The sequence below is a fragment of the Penicillium verrucosum genome (assembly GCF_028828655.1).
Source record: "Penicillium verrucosum strain IBT 35672 chromosome Unknown utg000002l_segment0_segment0, whole genome shotgun sequence".
Taxonomy (NCBI): domain Eukaryota; kingdom Fungi; phylum Ascomycota; class Eurotiomycetes; order Eurotiales; family Aspergillaceae; genus Penicillium; species Penicillium verrucosum.
Window position 1 is genome coordinate 5,607,661 of NW_026643211.1, and position 26,750 is coordinate 5,634,410.

Genomic DNA, 26,750 nt, shown 5'->3' on the forward strand with positions numbered 1-26,750 from the left:
CGATCTATTGCACATGTACACCATGCGAATGGATGCATTACCTTCTATAAAATTATAATTTATCAATTCGAAAAATGTGCGAGTTTAACACGAGACCTTATCCGACGATCATGCAAATGCAATCGCCAGTCATGATTGCGTGCTTCACGCAATTCACTACACAATTGCGCGATGCCCCCTCATCTTGGATATCTTGAGCTTACAATATTTATATTATGCACGTCGCACCCGTGGCTTTTGAGTACTTGGCACTCTGCAAACCCCCTTCTACGAGCTATATCGCACCTGGGAGCTTTCACCCTTGAAGCTCGCTATGGAAGCTGCTAGTTCATCTGACGGGCAAACTGCAATCATGGAGTTTCCAAAGGAGACTTTTGTTCTTGAATCCAACACGGGATTTGAATATGACCCATGGCTCCTCGATGATCATCCCCTACGATCATATCCGACAGAGTGCATTCCAGGCTTGTCGCCTTATCTCGATGAATACTATGAATCTATCGGAAAGCGAAGGGCGATTCTCTTCCGCGCTGCATGCCTTATCCTCGGATGCTTGTGAGTATTGCCGTAATATTTACAACGTTGTAGTCCCTGGGAAACGCCAAGCTGACAACATTCATTTACCAGAGCCGCATTCCAATGTCTCCGATTGCTCCCAACCAATATCAAACGGATACTTCCGCTTCATGCATCCATACAACACACCCAGATTCACTCCCAGAATAGTGCGTGCACGTTCCCTACACTAGACACCCGACCGGATGCCCTCAAGTCCTCTCTCAACGAGGGATGCGATGGACTCCGAACGGCCGTGTGGATGCACCACGGCGAGCTGCAGATTGGAAACGCCGTTACAGAAACCGAGCCCGAGGGCTTCCTGCAGCGACTCGGTCTCGGCCTTCTTCTAGCGAAAATTGAAGCTAAGAACGATGCCACCGTCTGGGCATCTCTTAACCCCGAAACACCAGGCAGCTTTCGCGCTGACTTGGTGCAAACTTTTCTTTTGATGCTTGATGCCAAGACGCCACTTCATGAACTGTACCCGCATCTCGTGGAACAACTTGACACTCTCCGGCAGAGGGGGTATCTGTCTCATTGGGATGGACAAAATGTTGTTCAGCGCCCTGTGACTATCGTAGTTACTGGGGAGGCATTCCCTAAGAGTGACTGTGTCAATCATTCTTATTCTGATGTCTTCTGGTCTGTTCTACCGGAAGGACGCTTAACGACGAGTGAGCTTATACAGGATAACCTTCGAGATCTATCGCCGGTGTGTATAGTATGAGTATTGTTGACTTCTGTGATACCCAATTCGAGTTTCTTTTAATAATGTTAATGATATCGATTTTCAATATTGTGTTTGTGCTTTTAATACACATCTGCGACTTCCCATCCACAGCAAGGAGGTTGATAAGGTGATCCACTTTGGAATACTCTCAGCTCTCAACCTGCAGCCTCGCGTAAGCGCGTGATATTGCCGGGGCGGTCCCAAGGTTAGAATCGATGTGCGATCGGCCATGATGTAATATTATATAGGGCAAATGTATGTAAAGCTTTAAATGATGCAAATTAATAGAATCAATGTAAATATCAACGGAACCCCTTTTAAATCTAGGAATCAATCTACATTTATAGGGGTGTTTCCGGTGTCCGCCCTAATCCGGACATTGGTATTATTAACAGCTTCGTGATGAATTGAATCCGCGTGAGGTGTGTGGATTATTAGTTCTACGGCTTTTCCAATCCCCACCATTCTAGCTCTTAGTGAGATTAGAATACACTACCTAGGGTGGTCATGACTTTCTCTAAGCATGTGCTTTGCCTATTAGACTAGGGCAGCATTGAACCCAAGTCATGACTTTGGTCCTCGGCTTACTACTATTTTCACTAACCCTTACTATATCTATAGACCCTAGGCTATCATCTTCACCAGTGGTGAATTCCCCAACTATCTACTTAAGCGCGCCATGGCCAAGATTGGGATGAGGCCGGCTCTGCAATTGAAGTAAGAGTGAGGTTCCACGGCCAAATGTTGAACATCCATGGATTGTGTTTCCTATGACATTTCAGTGTCTCTGATTGGTTCTTTTTTTTGTGAATCATCTTTGCATTTGATTACCTCGGTATATTTAAGATGCGTAATATATTTATGACCGGTGTGTTCGGTTGAAGAGGTTAAGAGGCTAAAAATGAAGTATACCCAAAGTCTAGTATAATAAGATACTTTATTCCCATTTTCTGCCCAAACAAGGTCATCCTAGCATACTTCATAAGTATTTCCTGCATATGCAAGTTTTCAAATGGGCTTAGCACACACACATCCCGGTACACAAGGAACAGGTAATACAAGACACACAAACTTCAGGATTTAGAGAAGCATGTGGGTTGGGCATGAATTTGAATAATAATATATTTTTAAAATGAACATATGTAACTGTTGTATTTGTTTTTTTATAATATTCGATGCATATAATATACATATATATGTATCTAATGTATCCACACAATCTAACTAGTTAACTATATAACTAACTACAATTGTACACATATACAATGTACTTCGTACACAATCCCCGCATGCATAGCTTTTTTTAAAAAAAAAGGTCTTGGCTCCGCTAATACCGTCATCGCTTCACCGTTTTTTTCTTTCCTTCTTCCCCCAAATCTTTAGGAAGAAATTTTTCTGTAAAAAAGGGGAATTATTTTTTTTAAACTGAGTGTTGATTGTTGACACATTTCCACCTAAACGCCCTATTTCTGCACGTTCCCATTGTGCTATCATCCGGGTCGCGCGATCAACCGCTGATCCTGCAGCTCTGGCCCATTTCCGTTTTCTCTTTTCTTTTGCATTTCACTGTTCCACCGCCATTCTGTTCTCTAATCCTTTTCTTCCCTCTATCTTACCTCTTACTACTCAAACACAGTTTTGGATATGGACTACCGACGACTACAATATTCGTACCCGCCACGGCCCTCGCCTTTAGGGGCCTCACAAGAACCTCACAATCCACAGTTTGCGCCTTTTATCGAGTCTCGTCAAGAGACTGACAAGCCTCGCCCATACCCCTCTCCCTCTTCAAACACCACGCCCTCTCCGTCACAACTGTACCAGTCAACCACTTCACGGACGTCGAATACTTCTCGTGGAGATACTTCCAGCGCATACTTTCCGAGGAATGGCCCAACACAAGCACACCGTCGACATGGGAGTCTCGAGACGAGGAATGATGAACAAACACATCGCAGGAATAATTCGCAACCTCAGGCTGTTCGATATCGGGAAGGTAGGCATTCTCTTTAATTTGGTTTTGTTTATTTTCCCCTGCCCAGATGCTTCCGATGCCCCAGATTGAGGAATCCCAAGGATCGGACTTGTGCCGTGGTCGGCCTCCACTTTGTCACCTTGTTCCAGTCGGCTTTAGGGGAAATGCGTGACCGGAGGAATGGGGTTCTGTAGCCATCAGATTCAGGTCAAATTTATGTGACTACATGCAATCCCATTCTCTGAAACTTGCCCCCTCTTCTCTTGCCCCAACACACTGCCCCCTGATGGATTTTCCCCGGTGGCGCAGATCGACTGGACGACAGCTCGGGAGCGCTAGTCCAGGTCGGGACTAGCGTGTTCAGAGGAGCCCCTGCCCTTTTGGGACTAGCGTGTGAGCTTCCGGGGTCACGGGTTCTCTTCGATCTGGCCCTTGCTTTCCCTTTGGAACTGTTGCTCACTCGTTCTCAGGGCTCTTAGGTGTTTCCGTTATGAATCATACGCCATCACAACACGAAACTGCGCGTCGTACTTCCCAGGGCAGCAGTGGTAGTCCTGGATTTCCTGGTGAGCACCCGACTTGGTCCCGAAAGCGCCGTGCAACCGTCCTTGTCGCGATACATGGATCTCGTTCCTCATCCGATCGGGACATGCGTGGTTATCTTGGAATCCCCTCGCTGTATTAAAAAAAAAAAATCAAACCCCCATTTGCTAACTCGAACTCGTCTGCTAGGTCCGAACGAACAGTCCGCGCTACCCGCGTTTGGAAATCGCCAAATGCCACCCCCATCTCCTCCACACACATATTCCTCGCGAACACAACCAACCCACACGCCTGGGGGATCTTTGATGTCGCGCGATATACCTGGCGGTCAGGCGCACCGACCGGGGAGTAGCATGTCAATTTCCGCTATGTTAGGTTCGGACGGGGATCGGGCTGCGCGAGAACCTACACGAGAATCTGCGCCGTTCTTTTCACGACCACTTGCATCGTCGATATTTGGAAATGCACCTCCATCATCATCTTCCGCCGCCATGTCCCCACCCACTGCCCCGGCAAGACCCTCACCACTCGATAACTCCTTCCGTCGTTCTCACACACCGGAGAAGCCATTCTCCAAGCCTCCAGGGCCCCGCACATACCGGTCTGGTTCCGGTGGAGGTTCGAGTCAGGGTGGAGAGCAGTCGGTGTTCGGGGGCTTGACGCGCTCGTCACTCTCACAGTATCCTGAGAAGCCACACTCGACGCACCCTTCGCCTCGAATCTCCACGGCAGAGCTACCGTACACCGAACCTCGTCGCATGAGTCTCAACGGTCCGATCACTCGGCCCAGTAGTCAGCCGCCCCATGCTGACGCACCCACACGACCCCCGGATACAGTCCGATCTCCCAGCCCGGCGGGGCCACGGATCGCCCTTTCGAGTCCGGCCCTCGGCCTACATCTGGGTCATACGGAAGTCATGATCCACAGCATGGTCGGTTTGCAAACATATTTGACGAGCGGCGCCCGGAGGATGCTGCACAGCGGGAGCGAGACCGAGCTCCAATCCACGGATCAGATGCCAAGTTGAACCAGCCTGGACCATATCGGTATGGCTCCCACTATGGTGAACGCGACCCGCTCGATCGGCACCAGAGCAGCTCTACATGGGACCACGGTCGCTCTCACCCTCCATCCCCGGAAAGTAAGCGCTTCCCGGCGCCGGAGCACGGGTCGGGTTTCGGGTTTGGGGCCATTCAGAGCTACACTAAATCACTAGGGTCACAACCGGGTGGGAATAGACAACCTCAGATCTCGCTTCAGTCTCGGAACAGTCAACCCACTCCTCCTCCGCCCCATGATCCATATCCCAGACACCAAGGACAGCCTTCACGGATAGGATCAACCCCTGTCATCACCGCATCGACAGCTGCCGCGTCATCGGGTCTGGCAGCCTTGGCTGATGAGGGACGTCGCAAAGGAAGCGATGAGCTGCTCCATCATCGCAGTCTGCTGACCGTTGGTGTCGATGGGAAACGCGGTGGCCGTGCGTCGCCTCTTCCCCAAGCCGTACAAGGCGCCCAAGCTCCATACATTGGTCCTGCGGGTGAGCCAGCCATCAAAAATGAACTGGGGCGAGTCTTCTCCGGTATTGGCAGCGGTGTCGGTGGTGTCACCGCGGCTACCGGTGGCAGCGGACCATCGACACCGTTGGGAACTAGTCCTTTCAAGCGCGATAGCCTCACAGGTCGCTCGATGAACGGAGAAGGGATGGATGAGGCGTCCAAGCTTGCCCGACCATCTTCTGCAGCCGGCAGACGGCCGAGAAAGTCGCGCGACGAGGAGCAGATGGAAATTGAGTCCAATGACGCCCGAGGCTTACTATCAGCACGTAACGCCCGTCGCTCTCGGCATGCCCACCACCATCACCATCAGTACGACCTACCCAATCAGAATACTCTTGATTATCATCCACATGCTAACATTCCTCTAGCCACCACCACCATCGCCATAAGGTAGACGAAGAGGCGGCTACCCTGAGCTCCCTTCAACGTCCCACCTTCTTCCATCGAACATCCCCGGCGGAGCCTCCTGCTGCACACCATCACCACCAACATCACCATCATCATCATCACCATGCTCCTCGACCAGCCACCATTCCCGCTGCATCTCCTATCCGCGAGCCTCGTACTACTGTAAACCTGGAGCCGTTGATTTCGAGTGTGGCCCATCTTCCTCGGCACCACCTTGGCTCTACGCTCTACACACCTCGCATCAGTTCCCCCACTGCCAAGTCCTCTTTGGACAGCTCCAAATTTGGATATACAACAACCCCCCCAGCCCCTCCCCCGCTTCGAACAGCGGGAGAATTGCACATTTACCGTCCGAGTGCCCCGTTTCCGAATCGACCAATCTCACCGGGAGGAAATTTGCGCCCGGCGGGCCCTCTGGGGCACTGGTGTTTATACAGACGACTCCGACCCTGTCGCCGCTGCCATCCACTCCGGCTTCATTCGTGGTGCGTGGGGTGACGACGTGGACGAGTCAATGCTCGATCTCGAGATTAAAGATACTTACCAGCATGCACCGCCACCCGAAGCCACTGATGGCGACAACCCGACTAAAGGCCCACGCCTACCACCGATCCCCCCACCGACAAGGACTTGCACATCACCCTGCTCGTTCTTCCCCGCGTGGCACAGTATGACAGCACTCTCATGTTCGGGCTGAAGTCCCGCAAATGGGCCGGTCACCACGACGGCATGAGCTTCAAGGTCCATGCCGTGGACTGGGTGGACGAGGGCGTTGCCCGTGGTGAAGAGCGCAGCGGCGAGGCCCGTCGGAAACGTCTCCGTACGCTTATGCAGACCGGTCGCATCTGCACGGGACCTGCCATGGCTAAAATGGACGAACTCCGTCGCAACGGGGTGCAGGTACCTCGACCTATCGATGGCCAGGATCAACCGGCCGCTGTGCAGCCAGTCTCCTGATGGTCGATTTGGGCTTGATCCACCTTGGAAGGTGTCTATGATTTTTTGACTTTTATTTCATATTTCCTTTTCCCCGTGTTTAGTGTACTTTGGGATATCCCCAAGGTGGCTTTTCCTTTTTTTCTTTTTTTTGTTCTTTTTTTTCTCTTGTCATTTTTCTTGTTGAATTTTGTTTTGTTTTATTGGCCGGGTCAACGGGTTCGGATGAAAGGGAGATTTTCGATTTATTTTTTTTCCCATCTATACATAATCTAGCGCTATTTTATCTTTCTTCTCTTATTACTCTGTCACTATCTATGTACATTGAGACTGTCCATGATTCCGTATGTTGTATATTGTATGTGTATCTATTTACGCTAGAAGCTCTCCCCGCATTGTGATCGCCCGGAGAACCGGAGTATTGAAGTTTGGGGGTTTTGTGTATTTTGGATAATTTGTTGATGTCTATAATTGTGTTTTATAATTGTGTTTTATACAATTATATACTGCCTTTTCAAATGAAAATAATATTCTCCTATTCTCAGGTGATATCCATCTCCCTTTCTTCCTTGTGACTGCGAAGATCAACGAGGAAACGGACCGAGGCTCATCGGTGGAGTATGGTATTGGTATTTCTGTATTATATTTCAATGGCTTATAAGTCGAATTGAGATATACACATGTATGTAGCCAACACAATAAGAAAAAACATAGTAAATATACATGTATATATATATGAAAATATAAAAGAAAACTATTATTCATTACAGTCTCAATCTCTTCGTATCCTCATTTTCCCGTGGAAAAAGAAAAAGAAAAGAATAACTCGGACGGGACCGATTGAGATAGTTACATTACATTAGTTATGTATGTACACACCCACCCCGGTACCGCGTTTTACCGGCTTCCCCGCCAGCCGAGGCTTTCTGTAGCGTCATTCGGCCAACTCTCTTCTTATTTTCCCTTTAAGCTTCACCTTCACGTTCACTTCTCTTTATAACAAATTTATTTTTCATTTAACCAGAGGCATGTTCACTGCTTCTGCCCGAAGTCGTCTTTCTACCCTGTCAAGGCAACGCCTTCCTCCAAACTCTCTCCTCACCCGCTCAGTAAGTCCTCTTGTAAATGACAGTGGATTTACTGTGGAATGCAGTGAAATCTCCTGGAATCAATCCATTGACTCGCATATAGACTCTCACAATGGCCCCCCGACGAACGGTATCTTCCGTCCCTGAGGGTGAGTAACACATGCGTCCGGCGCAATGCGGGCTATCCCTTAGCCCATCTACACCCAAATAAGAATCAGACTTGCTAACAGAAGAATAGGATACGCGGAGGACCTCTCCAAGGGCAAAATGCTTCGTTTCGAAGACTCTCTCCCCAAACTTCCCGTTCCCTCCCTAGAAGAGACCAGCCGTCGGTACCTCAAGTCCGTCCACGCCGTTGTCTCCGAGTCCGAGTATGAGCGCACCAAGAATGCCGTAGAGGAGTTCGTCCGCCCCGGTGGTCAGGGTGAGTCTCTACAGAAACGTCTTTTGGCTCGCGCCGCCGACCCCAAGATCAAGAACTGGCTCGCCGAATGGTGGAACCAGGCCGCCTACCTCACCTACCGTGACCCCGTCATCCCTTACGTCTCCTACTTCTACTCCTACCGGGACGACCGCGAGCGTCGCAACCCCGCCAAGCGCGCTGCTGCCATTACCACTGCTGCGCTCGAGTTCAAGGCTAAGGTCGATGATGGCTCTTTGGAGCCCGAGTACCTCCGCAAGGAACCTCAGGCCATGAGCTCGTACCAGTACATGTTCAACTGCTGCCGCATCCCCGCCGAGGGGTCGGATTTCCCTCGCAAGTATGCCGCTGCTGAGAACCAGCACATCGTTGTGGTCCGCAAGAACCAGTTCTTCAAGGTCCCGCTCGTCGTGGACGGTCGGCAGCTCAATGTCTCTGAGTTGGAGAAACAGTTCGAGCGCATCTATGAGGTTGCACAGCCTGCGCCACCCGTTGGTGTGCTGACTGTTGCCGACCGTGATCACTGGACTGCTGCTCGCAAAACCATCGTTTCTCTTGACCCTGCCAATGAGCTGGCCTTACAGGAGATTGAGTCCGCTGGTTTCGTGGTCTGCTTGGACGATGCCCGCCCTGTCACTCTGGCTGAGCGCTGCTCTCAGTACTGGCACGGTGATGGCTCCAACCGTTGGTTCGACAAGCCTCTGCAGTTCATTATTAACGACAATGGTACCGCTGGTTTCATGGGCGAGCACAGCATGATGGATGGCACTCCCACCCACCGCCTGAACGACTATATCAACAATGTCATCTTCAACAAGAAGATCGACCTCTCCGCCCAGACCGTGCGTTCCCAGCTCGCCGACCCTAAGCCTATCAACTTCAAGCTAAACGACACCGCCAATGAGGCCATTGATGTCGCAGCTGTGTACCACCGCAAGCAGATCGGTTCTCACGAGCTGGTCGTCCAGGCCTACCAGGGATACGGCAAGGGTCTGATCAAGAAGTTCAAGTGCAGCCCCGACGCCTTCGTCCAGATGACCATCCAATTGGCCTACTTCAAGATGTACGGCAAGAACCGTCCCACCTACGAGTCTGCCTCCACTCGCAAGTACGCCGAAGGCCGCACGGAGACAACCCGCTCCGTCTCCGACGAGAGCGTCGCCTTCTGCAAGGCTCACGAGGACCACACCACCCCCCGCGAGGAGACTGTCAAGCTCTTCCGCGCTGCCCTCGCCCAGCACACTAAGTACACCCAGGAGGCTAGCTCCGGTCACGGTGTTGACCGTCACCTGTTCGGTCTGAAGAAGCTTCTCCAGCCCGGTGAGAAGCTTCCCGAGATCTACCAGGATCCCGCCTTCGCCTACTCTGCCTCTTGGTACCTCTCCACCTCCCAGCTGAGCTCTGAGTTCTTCAACGGATACGGGTGGAGCCAAGTTATTGATGATGGTTTCGGAATTGCCTACATGATCAACGAGAACAGGTAAGCATCAAGCACCCTCTGTCCCCCTTCTTTTTCTTTTTTATCCATATCACTAACTAATCCTTTCCAGTCTCAACTTCAACATTGTCTGCAAGCGTATTGGTGCTGAACGTATGAGTCACTACCTCAATGAGGCTGCCACTGAGCTTCGTGACCTCCTCATGCCCGACCTGATTGCCCAGGCCGCGAAGCCAAAGCTGTAGATATGTCTTGCATATACCCGGTTTTTGTTACTTTAGGTGCTATTGGATTTTTGTTTCCTTACTCCAGCGCCTGCTAGATGAATATATCTTTGTTTTTCTTTTTGAACTTGGAATTGTGTATTGTATCTACATGTACACTTGTTATTGTACTCAATGTGGTTCGCCTCTAGTTTTACGTTCTTTTTCTGAATAGAATGAATTGGATCGACAAATGTGTCTATTCATAGTTCCTGTATACTTTGCCTTATTGTAGATACTCAATCTCCAGTTCTATAGTCCTAAGTCAATTTCCAAGCTTGAAAAATAAACATTCACATCGGGGAACTAACGCCGTGACAACGACTGCCCAAGAGACCACACACTACAAACCCATCGCTTTATTCAGTTGTTTCAACCGAAAACCAAACCAACCATCTCGGTGATACGGCCACGGAGTAACACTATACAAAAGAAAAAAAAAAGAATACAGATAAATGCCCGGGCTCTCTCCCTACTATCTACGGCACATCTCCATGAGCCCATACAAACAGAGACACCACACCCACAGATAAAGATAAAGATACAACCACAGTTACAGTTACAAATATATCAGTCTCGGTGTCAGCGAGATACATCCCCTTTATTGTATACCCGGCGCCTGCCTATCCGTCATCCGTCTGTGGAACAGGTCCGCGAGGTTCATACTTGTATCGTGAGGGATGGGATGTTTGGGGGGATCTGATTGATGGTGTTTCTAGCACCGGGGGTACAGTACTTGTGGGGTTCTTCTTTGTGACTCTTTGCAACTTTGGACATGTTCTTGAGGTTGTGTATTAGCAGACGGAGGAGGGTGCTTGTAATGGGAAGGGGAGGAAGGAGAGGAGGAAGGATGGTGATTATGTAGTTCTCGGTAGATGTAAGGTCTGGTTGGATTTCGATCACTTTGGTTCGGTGTTTTGGTGCGGGTTTGATCTTGTTCCTGCTGGTTTGGGAGATTCGGTTGTTGGATTGTATTCCCGTGAGGAGTTGTTATATGGTTGGTATTTTGGAATCGGTTGAGGCTTGGGCATCTTTTTGATTGATGGGCTGTTGTCGATATGATTGTTTTTTTTTCGGTACTCGTATGAACTGCGGACTCTGACGGGGGGATTTCGCTAAGGATGGTTAGGTGTACTGGGGTCTTTTATTGATCATGGGGTCATTGTTGGACTGTGTTCCTCGATCTTTGGGGGGATCTGTGTGACTTTGACATCGGAGTTGTCTGAACAAGGATATGATTTAGACTGTGGTAGAAGTGGTAGAACATGAGGAATACTAGATCTCGAGAGAGTACCTCGTTGATATGGCTAAGCCTACCTGGGAACATTGAAGGCAGTGTAGTCTACATGTATGTATCTTACATAAATTCAACTCTTATGAGTGTTTACCTACAGCGCAGTAAATGAAGCCAACATATATTGTGATGGATTTCTACATTAATTTCGGGTTTCCCATATTAAAGACCTCGACACTTCCAATGGGAAGTTTTGCTAGTAACAGCAACACCAGCAACAGGCCATTACATCCTGAATTCATACAGATCCACACTGCAGCTTTGACAAAAAGCGCATAAAGTCAAATTTGCACATTTCCACAAAAGAGATGGAAAAAAAACGCCTTTTGTCCTGAAAAAAAAGGGATATGGTCAGAACCCAAAAGACTGATCCTTCACGAAAACCTAGACGCCAAGATTGCAAAATCGCGCAACGTCCATTGCCTGGGGGGGTTCAGGGGTTATCTGTGGTTATTCTTGGTCATCGTATTGCATCGTGCATTGAACATAGTATTGGGCTGACATCCGGGGTATCGCCTGTATCAATCATATGGTTGTTTGGGGGGTTGGGCTAAGACTCGTGCGAAGGGCGCTTTTTCAGTCTTTGCCGTCTCGCGCTGAACCCACGGCAGGCGGGTCCGCGGTTTCGGTCCCCGCTTGCCCGGACGCAATGCCCGAAGTAGTTGTTGCAGACGACGTACTCTGGGAAGTCGTGAGGCCACCGATTTGTCTCTCTGTGGAGGGGAATATTAGTATACACGGTTAAATCGAGATCCACATCTCGGGGTGGGGTTACTCTGTAGAATTAGGCTAAACCCCGCTAACCCGGGATTTTCTTACCTAGTTCCCGGATCCGTTGCCGAAGGAGCACGTTTTCTCGGGCTAGTGAGCTCGCCTCGGCTTGATAAAAGGCACTCTCGTCCCGGCTCCCGCGCCGAGATGGGCTCTCCCGCAACCCCGGGAATGGCTCCACGCCCTCTGGTCCACGTGAGTCTAGCGGCCGCAGGTTCGGCGACGTCGCTTGACTTGAAGGTCGCGAGTTTCGACGGTTTGAGAATGAAGAAGAGATCGATAATCTGTTCCCGGCTGGAGGTGCTGCCGGGCCAGGGGGGAAGAAAGCCGACCGTTCCGATGCCGGGGTTGTGTCGTCGATTGCAGCGGTTGATTGTGGGTTATGTTGCTGCTGGTATTGATGCAATTGGGCCTGCTGGCTGCGGATCATCTGGAGAAGACGGTTCTACATGCCATCATGGTTTACCTAGTTAGCTTACTACAATTTGGTGTCCGGGGGATATTTATAGATCAACCCACCACTTGTGCTTCCTGTTCTTGTTCCAACTCTTGGTGTAGCTCTCCCAACGATGGTGCGCGCTGATGGTGGGGATCTGCTGTTGCGAAGATGGGGCTTCCACCGTGGCTGGATGGGCTGCCTGTGCGGAATGCATGTCCGATCGAGCTGCGATGATCACGGTGGTCTGATACAGGTAACTCGCTGCTGGCTCCTATACTAGTGCCCTGCATTTCATTCAGGTTTAGATTCGTGCCGGCAGCGGACCGACGTCGCTCGGATACCGATGGTCGACCTATGCTTGAGCCACGGGAGGGCCTTGGTGAAGCGGTGTTCGGGTTCACGGGGGCCGGACCAGTTCCAGGAGTGGGCATATTACGTTGCGGAATCAAGGAGGAGGTTGAAGATGAGCGAGATGGAGGAAGAGAATTCAGATCCGGTGACATCTTCAAGCAATAGCTGTGTAAGGGGGATGAAGAATATGTTTGATTGCACAAAAGCTCTAAGATCTGTCGGTAACGTCAGACATCCCGCTCGTGATGATCTGATGACTCAGCCTCATTATTTCGCGGGGTCGATCACGTGATGCAAAACCCCGTTTGTGGAAACTAGTTCCTAAGAAGGTTATAGCCTTAAACTGTTGTGGAATGCTCTAGTTAGAGGTCTCTTTTCTCTCTCTCTCTCTCTCTCTCTCTCTTTACACCCCGAACATGTACCACTCGGATTCTTTTCGGGGCTTATAGGATTATTCCGGAATATGGACCAGGCCAGGCGTCCACGGATCAGAGAGGTTGAGCCACAGCAAATCATCTCTTGGCCCCTGGTTGCGCACAGGCCAAGAAAGGGAACACACCGGTTTCCCCGAGTGGCGCTTCAAAATTTACAAATTTCTTAAAAGAGTCATGCCATAGAGTTCCAAGGTTTACAATGTATGTTGTAAATAAATTCCGACCGTAGGATCGCCGCAAAGATCATCCAAGAATCGCGTGGCGCTCGAAATACGATTTAGTCGATCTTAGGAATGTGATTTGCCATGTGCAGGAATGTATCAAAGTTCGAGTTGGGACGTATAATAATGTTCTGATTGTTTCCGGACGTATATTCCCCCTTGCCCTTCAGGGCGCCCCAAGGGCGATGTGACTAGGCAAACCTTCTTTTATTTGGTCTTTTACCCCAGTGGGCAATGGCGGGTGAGGATCAATAATCCTGGGGAAATGTAACAGTGAAAGGGTTGCCCTGCAAGGGATTCCGATCCTTCGTGTGGTTATGGGTGGTACCTAGGTAGTTATATGTGGTTGAGTACGTAATTGACAGTCTTCCAGTATTCTGGAACGTAAAGCCGGGAAGACCGAAGGACAACCTATTTTTTTTTTTTTTTTTTTTTTTTTTTTTTTTTGCAGATTTGGATAATCGGGTTGAGACGTAAGAGAGAGAAAAAGAAATAATAATAATAATAACAAATAATAATAATAATACATGTATACTCCGTAGTTGATCACGAGGTAAGCGTAGTCCGAGAGTCAGAACAAGAGTTATGGCCCCAGCCCTGATGACGATCAACGCCACGCCCGCCATATGGACCATCGCGATGATCGATGGTCGATGGTCGGGTGTTCCTTGGCCGTACCTGTCCTGACCTGACCCTGACGTCACATACAGTGAAAGGCAAGTAATGGGCGACTTGGCAATATCTTGTTTTAATAAGACTTTACATTATTTTAACCCCCTTTTATCATTTTTATACATAGAATTTTGTTATGGAGTCCACCCCATCTCTCGTAGGATGTCCATCACATACAACATATGGGGAACCATGCGGTCGGGCACGGTAATAACCCCAGCCCCTTGCTTCGCGGGGCATATGGGGTTTGATATGACATTCTATAGTCCTGACGTAGACCTGATGTTGCATCTAGAAAGATTAAAACCCGAAGCGGACATTCTCTCGGCACAGACCGGTAACGGGGGAAAGTTGACTGGAGATGTAGTTTTCTTCAAGGTGGGTCCGATTACCCCAATGCGAGCTTCCCGTTCCGGCTATTTAGCCCTGGGAAGTACCAGAAAGAAAGGAATCAAATTCTTACTCGTAAGAGGTTTATAGGATTTAGGTCATGGATTAAGAATGGAATTGTGTATCCAAAGGGTTCTAAATAGATTCAAAGGGGTTCAAAAAAATAAGGCAAAGAAGGCAATACCTAGGTAGTCTGGAGAGAGTCTGGAGAGAAATCTGGAGAAAAGAAAAAGAAAAAGTGGAGAGAACTCGGCATCCCGTCCTGAAGGGTGTGTAAACTGTAAACCAGTAAAGTTAAGTACCAGGTACATTTGATGTACATTTGGTACATTTGGTACATTTGATGTATTTTTGTAATAAATTTGCAGATTAATCTTCGTCGATCACAAAAAGAAACGTGGAAATTGACATACTGGAAACTCTGTACTCCCGTACTAGAACTGTAATGGAAATGTACTGACATGGTGAACCTTGGAAACATTGGCTCTTGCCTGCATTTGGCTCTTACCCTTTTTATCTTTACTCTCCCCCGTTTCTGTGTGTATTTAAATTCCCCCAGTTTCCTCGTTTTTCTTTTTCTTTTTTCTTACTTCTTTACTTTTCTATCTCTCTTCTCTCTCTCTCTCTTGTGCTCTCTCTATTGATCTTCCCCAAACTTATTGTGTCCTCATTTCTTGGGGGGGTTTTCTTTAACTATCACTGGTCTTCTATACCAGTTTATCCTACACTATCACCTTGGCGTCACCAGTTACAACAATGGCAATCAACTATGAGAAACCTGGCAGGGATACTGTGCAGGCAGCAGAAGCTGCCCACGCCCAAGCCGTTGTCAATGCTGCTACTGAAAAGTTAGAAGAAGAGGATCAGCTCGAGGAGACCTCACCTACACCGGATGAGATAGTCGAGCTCACCGAGGACATGTGCTACGATCAATTGGGATACTCCTTCACTGAAAAGAAGAAGTGGATCATTATCACTACAATCTTCCTCGTGCAAACTTCCATGAACTTCAACACATCGCTCTATTCAAATGCCGCCGAAGGAATTTCAAAGGAATTCAATGTTTCCATGCAGGCAGCACGCTGTGGTGCCATGATCTTCTTGGTTCTCTATGCTTTCGGTTGTGAACTCTGGGCACCATGGAGTGAGGAGCTGGGTCGCAAGCCCATTCTCCAGGCATCTCTGTTCCTGGTCAACATCTTCCAGCTCCCCGTGGCCCTGGCCCCCAACTTCGCCTCCATCATGGTCGGTCGTGCCCTCGGTGGTCTCTCGACCGCTGGTGGTTCTGTCACCCTGGGAATGATTGCCGATATGTGGGAACCCGATGCCCAACAATACGCTGTGGCAGCTGTCGTGTTCTCATCGGTTGGTGGATCTGTGCTGGGTCCGGTGGTCGGTGGCTTCGTCGAAGCTTTCCTGCCGTGGCGGTGGAATATCTGGATTCAGTTGATCTTCGGTGGTTTCGTGCAAATTGCCCACTACCTGTTGGTCCCAGAAACCAGAACTACCGTTATGATGGATCGGATTGCCAAAAATATGCGCAAGTCCGGCGAAAATCCCAACATCTATGGCCCCACAGAGGGATTGTCATTCCGCCAGCGTTTCCCGCCTCGTGAGCTCATGGCTACCTGGATTCGCCCCTTCAAGATGTTCCTGACTGAGCCCATTGTACTGGTGCTTTCTCTGCTGAGTGGTTTCAGTGATGCCCTTATTTTCATGTTCATCCAGTCGCTTTCCCTTGTGTACGGCCAGTGGGGCTTCAACACCTGGCAGAAGGGTCTGGCCTTCATCCCAATTGTGATTGGCTATTTCATAGCTTGGTTCTCCTTCTTCCCCGCCATCAAACGCAATATCAAAGAGCGCCGCGACAATCCGGAGAGCGAACGGGCACAGTACGAGTCCCGTCTGTGGTGGCTGCTATACACTGTTCCCTGTCTACCAATTGGTCTGATCGGATTCGCCTGGACCAGTCTGCCCCAGTGCCACTGGATTGGATCTATGATCTTTGCTGCCATCATCGGTGTTGCAAATTATGCTATTTACATGGCCACGGTTGACTACATGATCTGCGCCTACGGACCATACTCTGCGTCTGCGACCGGTGGCAATGGGTGGGCGCGAGACTTCCTTGCCGGTGTTCTCACTATTCCGGCCACGCCGTTCTTCCAGAGTAAGTTGTCATCGACAATGAATCTCGCATTGTTATATAATACTAACATTTCTTGACAGATATCGGTGGCAAATATCATCTCGAATACGCCTCGACCATTCTTTGTATGTCTCTCCTGCCCTATCTCCCTCCATGAGTCATCGGTCTAACGGTCATTCCAGTCTGCATCTCCTTACCACTCGTCGTCGCGGTCTATGTCATCTACTGGAAGGGTCCAGCATTGCGCAAGCGTTCTCCATTCGCCCAACAGCTGGAGGATGCTCGCCACCAAATGCAGGTCCAGACTCGACGCGGATCCAAGATCCCTCCGGCATCTCGCGCCAGTTCGTATGCGCGCTCCCAGCAAGACCTCCGCATCCGCCCAACTCTTGGCAGCCGAGGCAACTCCCGGGTCAATTCCCAAGCGAATTCCCGTGCCAATTCGCGCCGCAACAGCATCAACCTCAATCCTTAATCGCTGTTCTTTGTTGTATTTTTTTTTTTTTTTGCTGTGAATACGATACCCAGTTGGGGTAGTAATGGGACTGCAGTCACTGTCATGGGAATCCATGAGGATTCTGACCTTTCTTCTCTGTGCATGTTTACGTCGGCGTCAATCCTACGCTGTGCGTGGCTGGCTCTAATTGCTCCACCTGACGCTCGGTGGATATCCCACTCCCGGTTTGTGGCTTTCTGACCTTGTGCATTTTGAGTACGATGGGACTGGAAGGGGAACGGGCGCTGGTTCAAAAAACTAATTTTCTTTTGCTTTTCTGTGCTTCCTTTTGACTCCAAAGACAAGATTTGTGATCTGGGGGGTTGTCATGTATGCTATAGGCTTTCGCGACTGAGCGATACCCATTATGAATTATACCATTATTATTGACTGAAAAGATTGCTTTGTGGTTACCATTATATGAGTTAAAAAAAATGTAGTAACGGTGTACTCGTGTAGATATTTGATTTCTTTTCGGACAATTAATAGTTGGAAGACATTGCCTGGGCAGCATGAGAACTGCGGGTATATCGAGTTCGATCTCGCAGTAATCAGCATGATCTAGTAATACACTGACTGGTACATTAGTACGACATTAGGACTTTGTTCGATCTCAGTGCCAAGGACACGGTAGAGACGATGTGGCATTCTTGCCGGAGGTCTGGGTTGATCCATGGCCGGAACCGGACATGACTAGATATAGTCGATGAAGCAGAAGGTCTTTGATTCAATCTAAAGAACCCGCTTTGGGTATGGATCATAAGATCACTATACTCTCAAGCTTAGGTCACATCGAAGGCTTGTGGCATTGTGGTTTCTCAAAACATCCGGGGCTAGACAATTCGACACTGATTGGGACTAGTGTTAAATGTTAAATGTAGTTTAATATCACTCTATTATGTACTTCCAGGATTATTACTTCCGAGTTTCTTCCGAATGAGTCAATTCCATAGGTACCTGTACGTACCGGATTTTCCCTGGCGTGTGGGACTTTTCTCATTTGATCGGCTGCTGCTTTTGTGACGGTGCTTAGTAGATGTCAGCACGTCAGATCCGTGATCATGCTTAGTTCAGTCATGTGTAGAATGATTGATACTTAGTGGGTGCTCATTAGGTACTCCCTGATTACTACCGGACCTAATATAAACCTAGGTTAGGGCCCTAATTGGGTTATAAATAAGATAATTTATATAATCTCCTATTACAACTTTGGGTATTTCTCTTATATCTTACCTTTATCGAGTCTTATATATATAATAAAATTTATAGCTTCTTAGATTATATATTCGATATAAGATTATATTTTAGCTAACCGGCTGGTATATCCATGGATGTACGAGGTAACAAGTTATATAACTAACTAGGTACTAACTAACTAGGTACTAACTAACTAGGTACTAACTAACTAGGTACTAACTAACTAGGTACTAACTAACTAGGTAGTGTTAGTAATCTTGTTTGCTATCCATCCATGGATCGAAGAGGGTATGACTAACCTCGGGTTCGATAATTATACCGTTTAAAGATTGCTATAGATGGTTTTTCTAATTTAGGTTTATCTTCTATATCTTAGGATACCCGACGCTGTCTCTTTACCAACCGGTCATTTGGGGAAGGCGAAGTGGGATGGTCCATCGGGACCTTTGGGAAATGAAATGCAAGAAACACTGTACAGAAGAGACTTTTATGAGCTGTTGCACCCCTGGGATCCTATTTCTGGGCTTCAAATAGTCAATTTTCTTCCTCTGAGGGTTGAGGAAAGTCCTCACACGACACCTTCACCGGACTTCCGCGCAATATTGAGTCATTCGTCCATTCCCAGAAGGCCCAGCTATAGTCCCAGGAACTGTACTCACGCCTCCCGGAATTAGTATAGCTGTGCCAACAGGAACACGACTTTAATTCCCCGAGGCGGAGACCCAAGACCCTTGAAGCTACCTCGGGTTTCCTGGGGACTATATTGCTCCTAGAAGCGGCTTGCTCCCAGAAACCTTCCAAGAACCGTACCAAAGCCTGCGGGCGCAAGAGAACTATTGGCCCTTAAAAAGTGCCCAAAGCATAGAACCGAGTGAGCCCCGTTAGTTAAAAGCGTCGCCAGCATCGCTCCTAACTTCGGTGGCCAAAGAATATGCAGACAGATTTCAGCTAAATGAAGCCCTGTTGGGTATGAAGACAGACGTTGTTGGCAGAAGGCGCACGACTTGGGGGTCGGCAAGAGAACCCTTGACAAATTCCCTTGCTTGTTAATTTGACCATGGAAATCAATGAATTGGCACTGGAAACCTCTCGCTAGCAACCATAAACGTCCGTTTCGGCCATTCGGATGATCTGGATGTTCTTTAGGCCGATCACCCCTATTTGGGCCCTGCAATGAAGTGTGATTAAGCTTAACAACTCGCAATTGCAATACATGTGCTAGCGGCTGCCACGTAAAGAGTCAGATCATCTAGACTTTCTGTTGGCTGTTGCACAGTCGCTACAAGCACTCACACATTGCGGGTGGTCCCAACTGCGAATTCGCATATGGCCTTAAGACCTAAGTGAGAGTTCCCCCGCCGCTGTCCACGAAGATGACGACTAAAGTATGCGGTACAGAAGTGTCGGATCTACGTTGATCCCCTCCGGAAAGTCGCGGTCGGGCACGAAATCGATCCAGCTTGGTACCCCTCCATACCCCTCCCATTGGAGACTCCACCTTCTCTTCACCAACCGCCTTTATGCTCGATATAGGGGAGATTTGAAGGTCGGTTTCATTTGGGCCTCACGTATATGGTTCCATAATGACGGTGATCTCGAATTCGCCAGTGCTAACATTCGAACAGGCACGTAAGATACTGTTGGGACAGCGATTTTACTATTGGGACAGCGGGTCTAAACCCCTTTAGGATTTTAGTCTTGGCACCCATTTTTCAGCCTAGTGTCATTTATTATGGTATTGCCATAGTAAAAAACACGGCCCCTGAACCACCCCAGCCACATAGTACTTCCGTGATCTGCTCAATAATCCCCATAATAATGCACCATTATAATGTCACCATTATATCACGTGATTATGCCTACCGACACGTGATCATACATAATGATATGTACCACCATTAAATCACGTGATCAATATTGTCTATCTTAGATCACGTGACATAATAGTAGTATCATTATAGGCAAGCATAACCACGTGATTTAATAGTAGCATTATTATATATAACCACGTGATCTATTATTAGGCATAATCATGTGATTTAATGGTGACATTATTATGGTGCATTATTATGGGGATTATTGAGCAGATCACGGAAGTACTATGTGGCTGGGGTGGTTCAGGGGCCGTGTTTTTTACTATGGAGATACCATAATAAATAACACTTAGGCTGAAAAATGCGTGCCAAAACAGCCCTTACTTAATTGGGTTAGACCACTGTCCCAATAGTAAAATCGCTGTCCCAACAGTATCTTACAACAGGCACACTTCGCAGCCATGCCACCGACAGAGCTAGGCAGCGCTTTTCCGTAACTGCAAGAGCTAGCTAAATAGGTCTACAAAAGTGCCAAGATGCAATAAGATAAGAGCATATGTGTGGACGAGAATCAAGTCCAGAAGACGCTTCCCTTATTAAAGGCGCTCGGATACGATAAAATATAGGTAGGCTGGGATTGTGACCAGCTTAGGCAGAGTGTGTACTAAAACATGCGTCTAGGGATATGGTTTTGCGATTCATCGCATTTCTAGGAACACAGAGATCGTAAAGGGTGACGGCATCCGGACCCTCTTCTTTCCTTTGTCTGTAGGTTCTAGGAGTGAATGTATAGCATCAGGCAATATTAAAGTGGCAGGCGTGATGCTCACGCCTGGTACTTTTATGGAAATCGATAGCACCACGGTTTTGAACGCACGCCTAGATTGTCTCATTGTTTATCTGCCAGAAGGGAGGTGAAAGATGAGTCGGTCCAACGTTCTTGTACTTTAATATTTCATCCCCGTTCCGAATCTTAGCAATTGCTATAAACTTGTTCTGATATCATATACATATTGAGGGAGTTACAACATAATCATCGTACATTTGTCCTCTGCAACTAGGGGGCGCGCCTCCCATTGTGTAGTCTACATCCGTAGGATAAATCTGAAACGTGTTGTCTATGTGAGACATGGCATTCATGGTATCTAGATACACCGTATCCATAGGATGGATCTGAGACGGGTTGTCCATATAAGGGATGGCATTCATGGTATCTAGATATACCGCATCCATTGGATGGATCCGAAATATGTCCACATAAGGCATGGCATTCATGGTATCTGGATATACCGCATCCATTAGATAGATCCGAAATATGTCTATATGAGGCATGGTATTCATGGTTTCTGGATACACCGCATCCATTAGATAGATCTGAGATATATCGTCTATATGAAGCATAACATTCATAGTGTCTGGATATACCGCATCCATAGGATAGATCCGAAACGTGTTATCCGAATGTGATATTGCGCTCCCGGTCATTATATAGTCTACGGTTCTGGAATCAATCATAGATATGCTTCTAGAGATGCCGACATCTTGGCAGTCGCCCGCGTCTTTACGAATATCGCGTTCGGACGCCGGAGTTTATATTGTGGATGTACCTGCTTAATAGATGAGTAAAAGTATCCTTTCTTCTACTAGAGGAAGAGCTGACCCACTGGCTGTATGATTCATATTTATCTCGTGATCTGGTCTTTACGCTTCTCGGGTCACTTTATTCTATAGTCTGATCACTCGAGTGCCTTACAGGATACGCTAGTCTGTAAAAGGGTATCAGGTTAGAGAGATCGCTAGGGGAGTACTAGCTTTCTATTGCCCATCTTATAGTGAAACAAATATGCCCCCGTGAGGTGCTTCTTCCGTAGTAGAACTATTAATACTCTCCTAAAGTTTAAGAAAAATATCATTTGCCAAACGGTCCATCTCCTCTATATGATCCACATTACCAATACCGCGGCGGGTTAGGGAGTCTAGCACTTCTTCTCTATCACGCCCCTTCACTCGAAGTTCTTTTAATATGCTATGGCTTATGTTAGTTTGGAATAGAAAGGCGCTGTTTGACTCACTATCTATCCGTGAAATCATTAGGCAGGCGAATTAAAGTGCCTAGATAAGTGTAATCTTACGCCACGTTATACTCTCCAATGTCTCTGCAAAGGGAGTTATATCTTGATCCCACAAGTGCCTAAGCCTTGATTTTGGTCGATATCTCGTCTTTTTCGGCTCGATATGCCCCTGATGAAATAACTTTCCGAGTCATCCATTCCACCGCTTCAAGTCCAAGGTTGGTCGCACAGAATCTAACCTTCAAATGATGAAAGAAAACCTTTAGAAAGCGCATACGTATCACATCTCCAGAGTTTCGAACTTCGATTTCCGTAAGTTCGTGGTATACTGCTGTTATAGGACAACTATCAGGGGGAGAAAGTGCCCTTTGTATGTTCCAAAAAGATTTATGATCCCCTTGCCACTGAACAAGGTTTTTCTTCAATGGTTCGGACAGACGTATTGATCCTTTCTCGGCCTTTTGGGTGTGCTTGGGGCGAGTGCGGCTAACTGGGTTGATTTGTTTCTTTAGGCGGTCCGGTAGATTTCTCCAAAGAATTGTAAGACAGTCGATAAACTGATCTTGATTAAACAATAATTCTTTTTTCAGTGTGAATCACTCACTTGCTTGTCACCCAGCACATGTAGAACCTGGTTTCTTCCATTGTCTTCTGCATCTGAGCACGCAGCTTCCAGTTTCACTTGGAGTATTTTGCTTTCCGTGATACCCATAATTCCAGATGGCGAGTTGGAGAGAGGCCACGGGAAGCTGGACCACCTCTATATGATGAAGACAAATGAGCTCAGATTTGAGCACCGACGTATAACTTGGCCTGCATAAGTCACACGACCCTCAACATAACAAGGTGATATCCAACCAAGCGCTTCAGTGGCGCTCTTGATTGGCGCGAGAAAATCCCAACCTAGGGAGAAGCCAAAAAGAACGCGTGGGTTGGATGATGGAAGGAGAGTTTAAAATACCGAATTGTTTCGCTGATGTCTTACAAAAGAATGAATTCTACTAGTGTTGCTACTATATTTTACCATTTGAGTTTCTTGACTGGTTTGATCAACCCGCCGATCTTGGCCGATCTCCGAGCAGAGTATTCTCGCGCCAATGGTCCTTGAAGCGGGCCGATATGTAATGATTAATGGTCTTTTTATCCATTATTAGCCTTATTGTTTGTGAATTTGAGGCTGACTCTCGAAACATGAAGCTGTTCAAAAACCCATAGTCACCAAAGAATCGGCCGAAGAGAGAAGGAGAGAGAAAGAGAAACTATCTACGGAGTACACATGAGCATATGACCTTGGCAGAACAGAGGCGGTGGAAGCAGGAGCAGGGTGTCTTACGTCAGCACAAGTCCAAGCCCTTGGAGGTCATTCGAAAGTTATAAAGGTCGCGTCACCCCCTTTCAAACTTGACATTGTTTTTACCCAGCTCTTACCACGACAACGATGTTTCGTCTTTGTGGTCGCTTAAACGCCATTTTTCCCCGCGACCTGTTTCACCCGTGCGGCAATTCGCTCAATCAAATATCCAACTACTTGATTCAAACGACAAGTTCGAAGAAGAAACACTTCCATGGTACACACAAGATCGCTTTTATCCAGTGAAAATTGGCGAAGTCTTCCAATCTAGGTATCAGGTAATTGGAAAACTAGGATTTGGGGGATACTCGACGGTGTGGCTTTGCAGAGATCTCACGTATGTTCTTCCGATGCTAGTACGGAGAATTGTTATAAAAATTAATTATGTCTTAGGCAGCACAAGTATGTCACATTAAAAGTGCTCGAACGTGATTCAGCCGAGGGCAAAAGGGAGGTTGAGGCCTACAAGCGCCTTAATGCCCATAGAGCATCCCATGCGGGAGCCATGTTTGTTCGTACGGCGCTAGATAGCTTCCAAATCGGCCCTATGGAAGGTCTCTATCAGTGCCTTATACACCGGCCTCTAGGAATAAGTCTATATGACCTCCGAACCAAGTTCGCGGCCAAACTACTACCCGAAAAATTACTAAAAATGACTTTATTGCATACATTACTTGCCCTCGATTACCTACATACAGAAGTTGGCATTATCCACACTGGTATGTTGAGCTTGTTCGCTTCTAATTATTTCATCCTAATGTGTTCCTTATAGATATACAAGAAAAGAATATTATGCTCGGCATTGACGACATTTCAATCTTGGCTGATTTTGAGCAAGCAGAGAAATCTAGCCCTAGCCCCCGGAAGATTGTTGGGGATCGGGTGATTTATTCCTCTCGCAAACTCCCAGAAACTAAGCTGCATGGCCAACCTATTCTATGTGACTTCGGCCAAGCGCGGTTTGGATCGACTCGTTACTGTGGTGATATCCAACCATATAAATACCGGGCTCCTGAAGTCTTACTACGTATGTCTTGGGATCAAAAGGTTAATATTTGGAACGTTGGGGTAGTGGTAAGTAGACATTTGGCATGCTTTGAACCCAATTTCTAGCTAATAATATAACCACATCAGGCTTGGGACCTTTTCCAAAAAGGCCATCTCTTTTACGGTCGAGATTCGATGAAGCAAAACTCGGATGCCAACCATATCGCTGAGATGATTGCGCTTCTTGGACCACCGCCACAAGAGATGCTGCAAGACAGCAGCTATTCTACAAACTTCTTTGATACCGAAGGTACGTTACCCGAAAGAGGACTTACACGCCTCCGGCCACTGACTGAGGAAATCAAGGTATTTGGAAGGGAGCCGTCCCGGTTCCGTTAAAGTCTTTGGAACAGCTCGAGGAAAACTTGCATGGCAAACAGCAGCAACTCTTTCTCGCCTTTATCCGCAAAATGCTTCGGTGGCGACCAGAGGAAAGAAATACTGCAAGGGAATTATTGTCGGATCCGTGGCTAACGTCGCCGTAAACAAATCTGGCCTTGAATTGAGCAATTCCTAGTCTGTCACTTGTATTTTAAACATATAAAAGACGTGGCAAATAGGACGGTAGTATATTGTGCTCATTATCCGCTTTTCGGATTGACATGCGGCTCTCTGGTCTTTTCGAGGTAAGATATCTCCATTTGTATGGACGTAGAAAGGGGTGAGAGTAAGGTATTTATATATATATATATATATATGCTGAGAATAACGGTCAATCTGCGTCTTCCTGTTGGGATCATAGTACATGACCTTGTTTGTCAGAACTGTCACATGTCAACTACCAGATAGTCTCCTCTCCTCTCTCTTCTTCTCTTTCCCTTCTTATCATTCACAATCAACCACATTGATCAACCATCATCAGCAGTTAGCCGGAATACATTGCATTGCTGATCTCTCTCTTCTCCTGACTCGCTGTCACTTCCTCCCTGAAATAGCTGCCTTAATGCCAAAGGCCAAATATCTCTTTGCTGCAGGATATCTAACTTGTCCCACAGAGTAAGATACACTACCAGAGAGTCCCTCATTCATTTGTATTTGGGAAAGTCTTACTAGTCAGACAGACAAGAAGATTCAATTTATGTTGTATTGTCTACGCCCCATCTCATTAAGTTTATAGGTATAGAAAGCCTATTCAAGGCAAGTGCAGAGCTAGGAATTGTATAAATATGCAATTATACAGTATGGTAAAAGAAATCTGACTTGTCTAAGTTGCAAAACATGGGAAACGATCCCGTGTCAGTTTGATTATTGTCAATATATGCACATTGAACATGTTGCATGACTGACAGCGCCTGAAACAGCTACTGCTCAAAAACACCTAGTGATACCCTGACTGGATCTTGTTGACGGAGCCATCAACATGGACGTGGGCTCTTTTCAGGGTTTTGTTATCGCCGTCTTTGAGACGAATTGATATCACATTTTCCTTATCACTTGGATAAGTACAGTAGCCCAGTGACATACTACTTCACTATTTCGTCTGGGTCTTGGTTGAATATGTGCCAAGACGTCTCCTATTTGACACGATTAGTCTGCAAAGCGAGGTAAGAACGCTGCAGATCTAAACATCATCGGGTTACTGCTTACCACGAGCGCGGTTTAGAAGGGTGAAGATATATTCGACGATACCAGTGTCCCTTGTTTGAGCCCCCTGTATTACATCGAGAATATAGGATACGAGGTGCAAGAGTGCTGGGTGGACTCATTTCAGGAATGGCTCTCGCGACGGAGGGAAACCTGACCTTAGTTTCGGTATACTTGACAAAGTGCGCCAAGCACATGTTATGCAATATGCCCCTGTTGTCGCTGCATTGGCTTACTGTACGGGCGTCCTAAGTCGCATATATCGACGCTTTGATATAAATCATACGGCCCCCAAGCAGAAGGAAATTATTACAAATACGAATCAATCTTTTGGTGCGCGCCTGTTACGTCTTTAAATTAAGTATGGAGAAACTCCTGTCTGCAACAATTACATACCTACCTAGGTAGGTACCTCATGGATTAATCAGCCATATAATTCAGATTAACCGCATGATGGCATTATCTAAGGTATAGAGAAGCTGGGTGAATCAGAAATAATTGAAAGCGTGATCTTCAGGCAAGGGCTCGCTAACTCCTTTGGAGGC

General features: G+C 47.4%; 6 protein-coding genes across 6 annotated transcripts; 5 read left to right on the top strand and 1 right to left on the bottom strand.

Annotated features, from left to right (window-relative positions):
* Positions 1-352: 352 nt before the first annotated feature.
* On the top strand, positions 353-1,285 carry N7516_007725 (uncharacterized protein; the record flags this gene model as incomplete). Its single annotated transcript, XM_057220445.1, has 2 exons — positions 353-555; positions 628-1,285. 2 exons carry the CDS (start codon positions 353-355, stop codon positions 1,283-1,285), a joined length of 861 nt encoding a protein of 286 aa, XP_057074536.1.
* A 1,647-nt stretch (positions 1,286-2,932) lies between these two features.
* N7516_007726 (uncharacterized protein) lies at positions 2,933-6,734 on the top strand (the record flags this gene model as incomplete). The annotated part of the gene is given in 7 exon segments (XM_057220446.1): positions 2,933-3,284; positions 3,734-3,919; positions 3,996-4,642; positions 4,657-5,678; positions 5,738-5,931; positions 5,966-6,437; positions 6,455-6,734. 7 exon segments carry the CDS (start codon positions 2,933-2,935, stop codon positions 6,732-6,734), a joined length of 3,153 nt encoding a protein of 1,050 aa, XP_057074537.1.
* A 1,179-nt stretch (positions 6,735-7,913) lies between these two features.
* N7516_007727 (carnitine O-acetyltransferase CAT2) lies at positions 7,914-9,905 on the top strand (the record flags this gene model as incomplete). Its single annotated transcript, XM_057220447.1, has 3 exons — positions 7,914-7,950; positions 8,040-9,702; positions 9,773-9,905. The coding sequence occupies 3 exons, from the start codon at positions 7,914-7,916 to the stop codon at positions 9,903-9,905; spliced, it is 1,833 nt and encodes a 610-aa protein (XP_057074538.1).
* A 1,888-nt stretch (positions 9,906-11,793) lies between these two features.
* On the bottom strand, positions 11,794-12,930 carry N7516_007728 (uncharacterized protein; the record flags this gene model as incomplete). The annotated part of the gene is made up of 3 exons (XM_057220448.1): positions 11,794-11,930; positions 12,037-12,433; positions 12,508-12,930. 3 exons carry the CDS (start codon positions 12,928-12,930, stop codon positions 11,794-11,796), a joined length of 957 nt encoding a protein of 318 aa, XP_057074539.1.
* Positions 12,931-15,251: 2,321 nt separating this feature from the next.
* Positions 15,252-17,119, top strand: N7516_007729 (uncharacterized protein; the record flags this gene model as incomplete). The annotated part of the gene is made up of 3 exons (XM_057220449.1): positions 15,252-16,665; positions 16,725-16,769; positions 16,827-17,119. 3 exons carry the CDS (start codon positions 15,252-15,254, stop codon positions 17,117-17,119), a joined length of 1,752 nt encoding a protein of 583 aa, XP_057074540.1.
* Positions 17,120-24,226: 7,107 nt separating this feature from the next.
* Positions 24,227-25,106, top strand: N7516_007730 (uncharacterized protein; the record flags this gene model as incomplete). The annotated part of the gene is made up of 4 exons (XM_057220450.1): positions 24,227-24,293; positions 24,347-24,648; positions 24,709-24,871; positions 24,928-25,106. The coding sequence occupies 4 exons, from the start codon at positions 24,227-24,229 to the stop codon at positions 25,104-25,106; spliced, it is 711 nt and encodes a 236-aa protein (XP_057074541.1).
* Between the last annotated feature and the right edge of the window lie 1,644 nt (positions 25,107-26,750).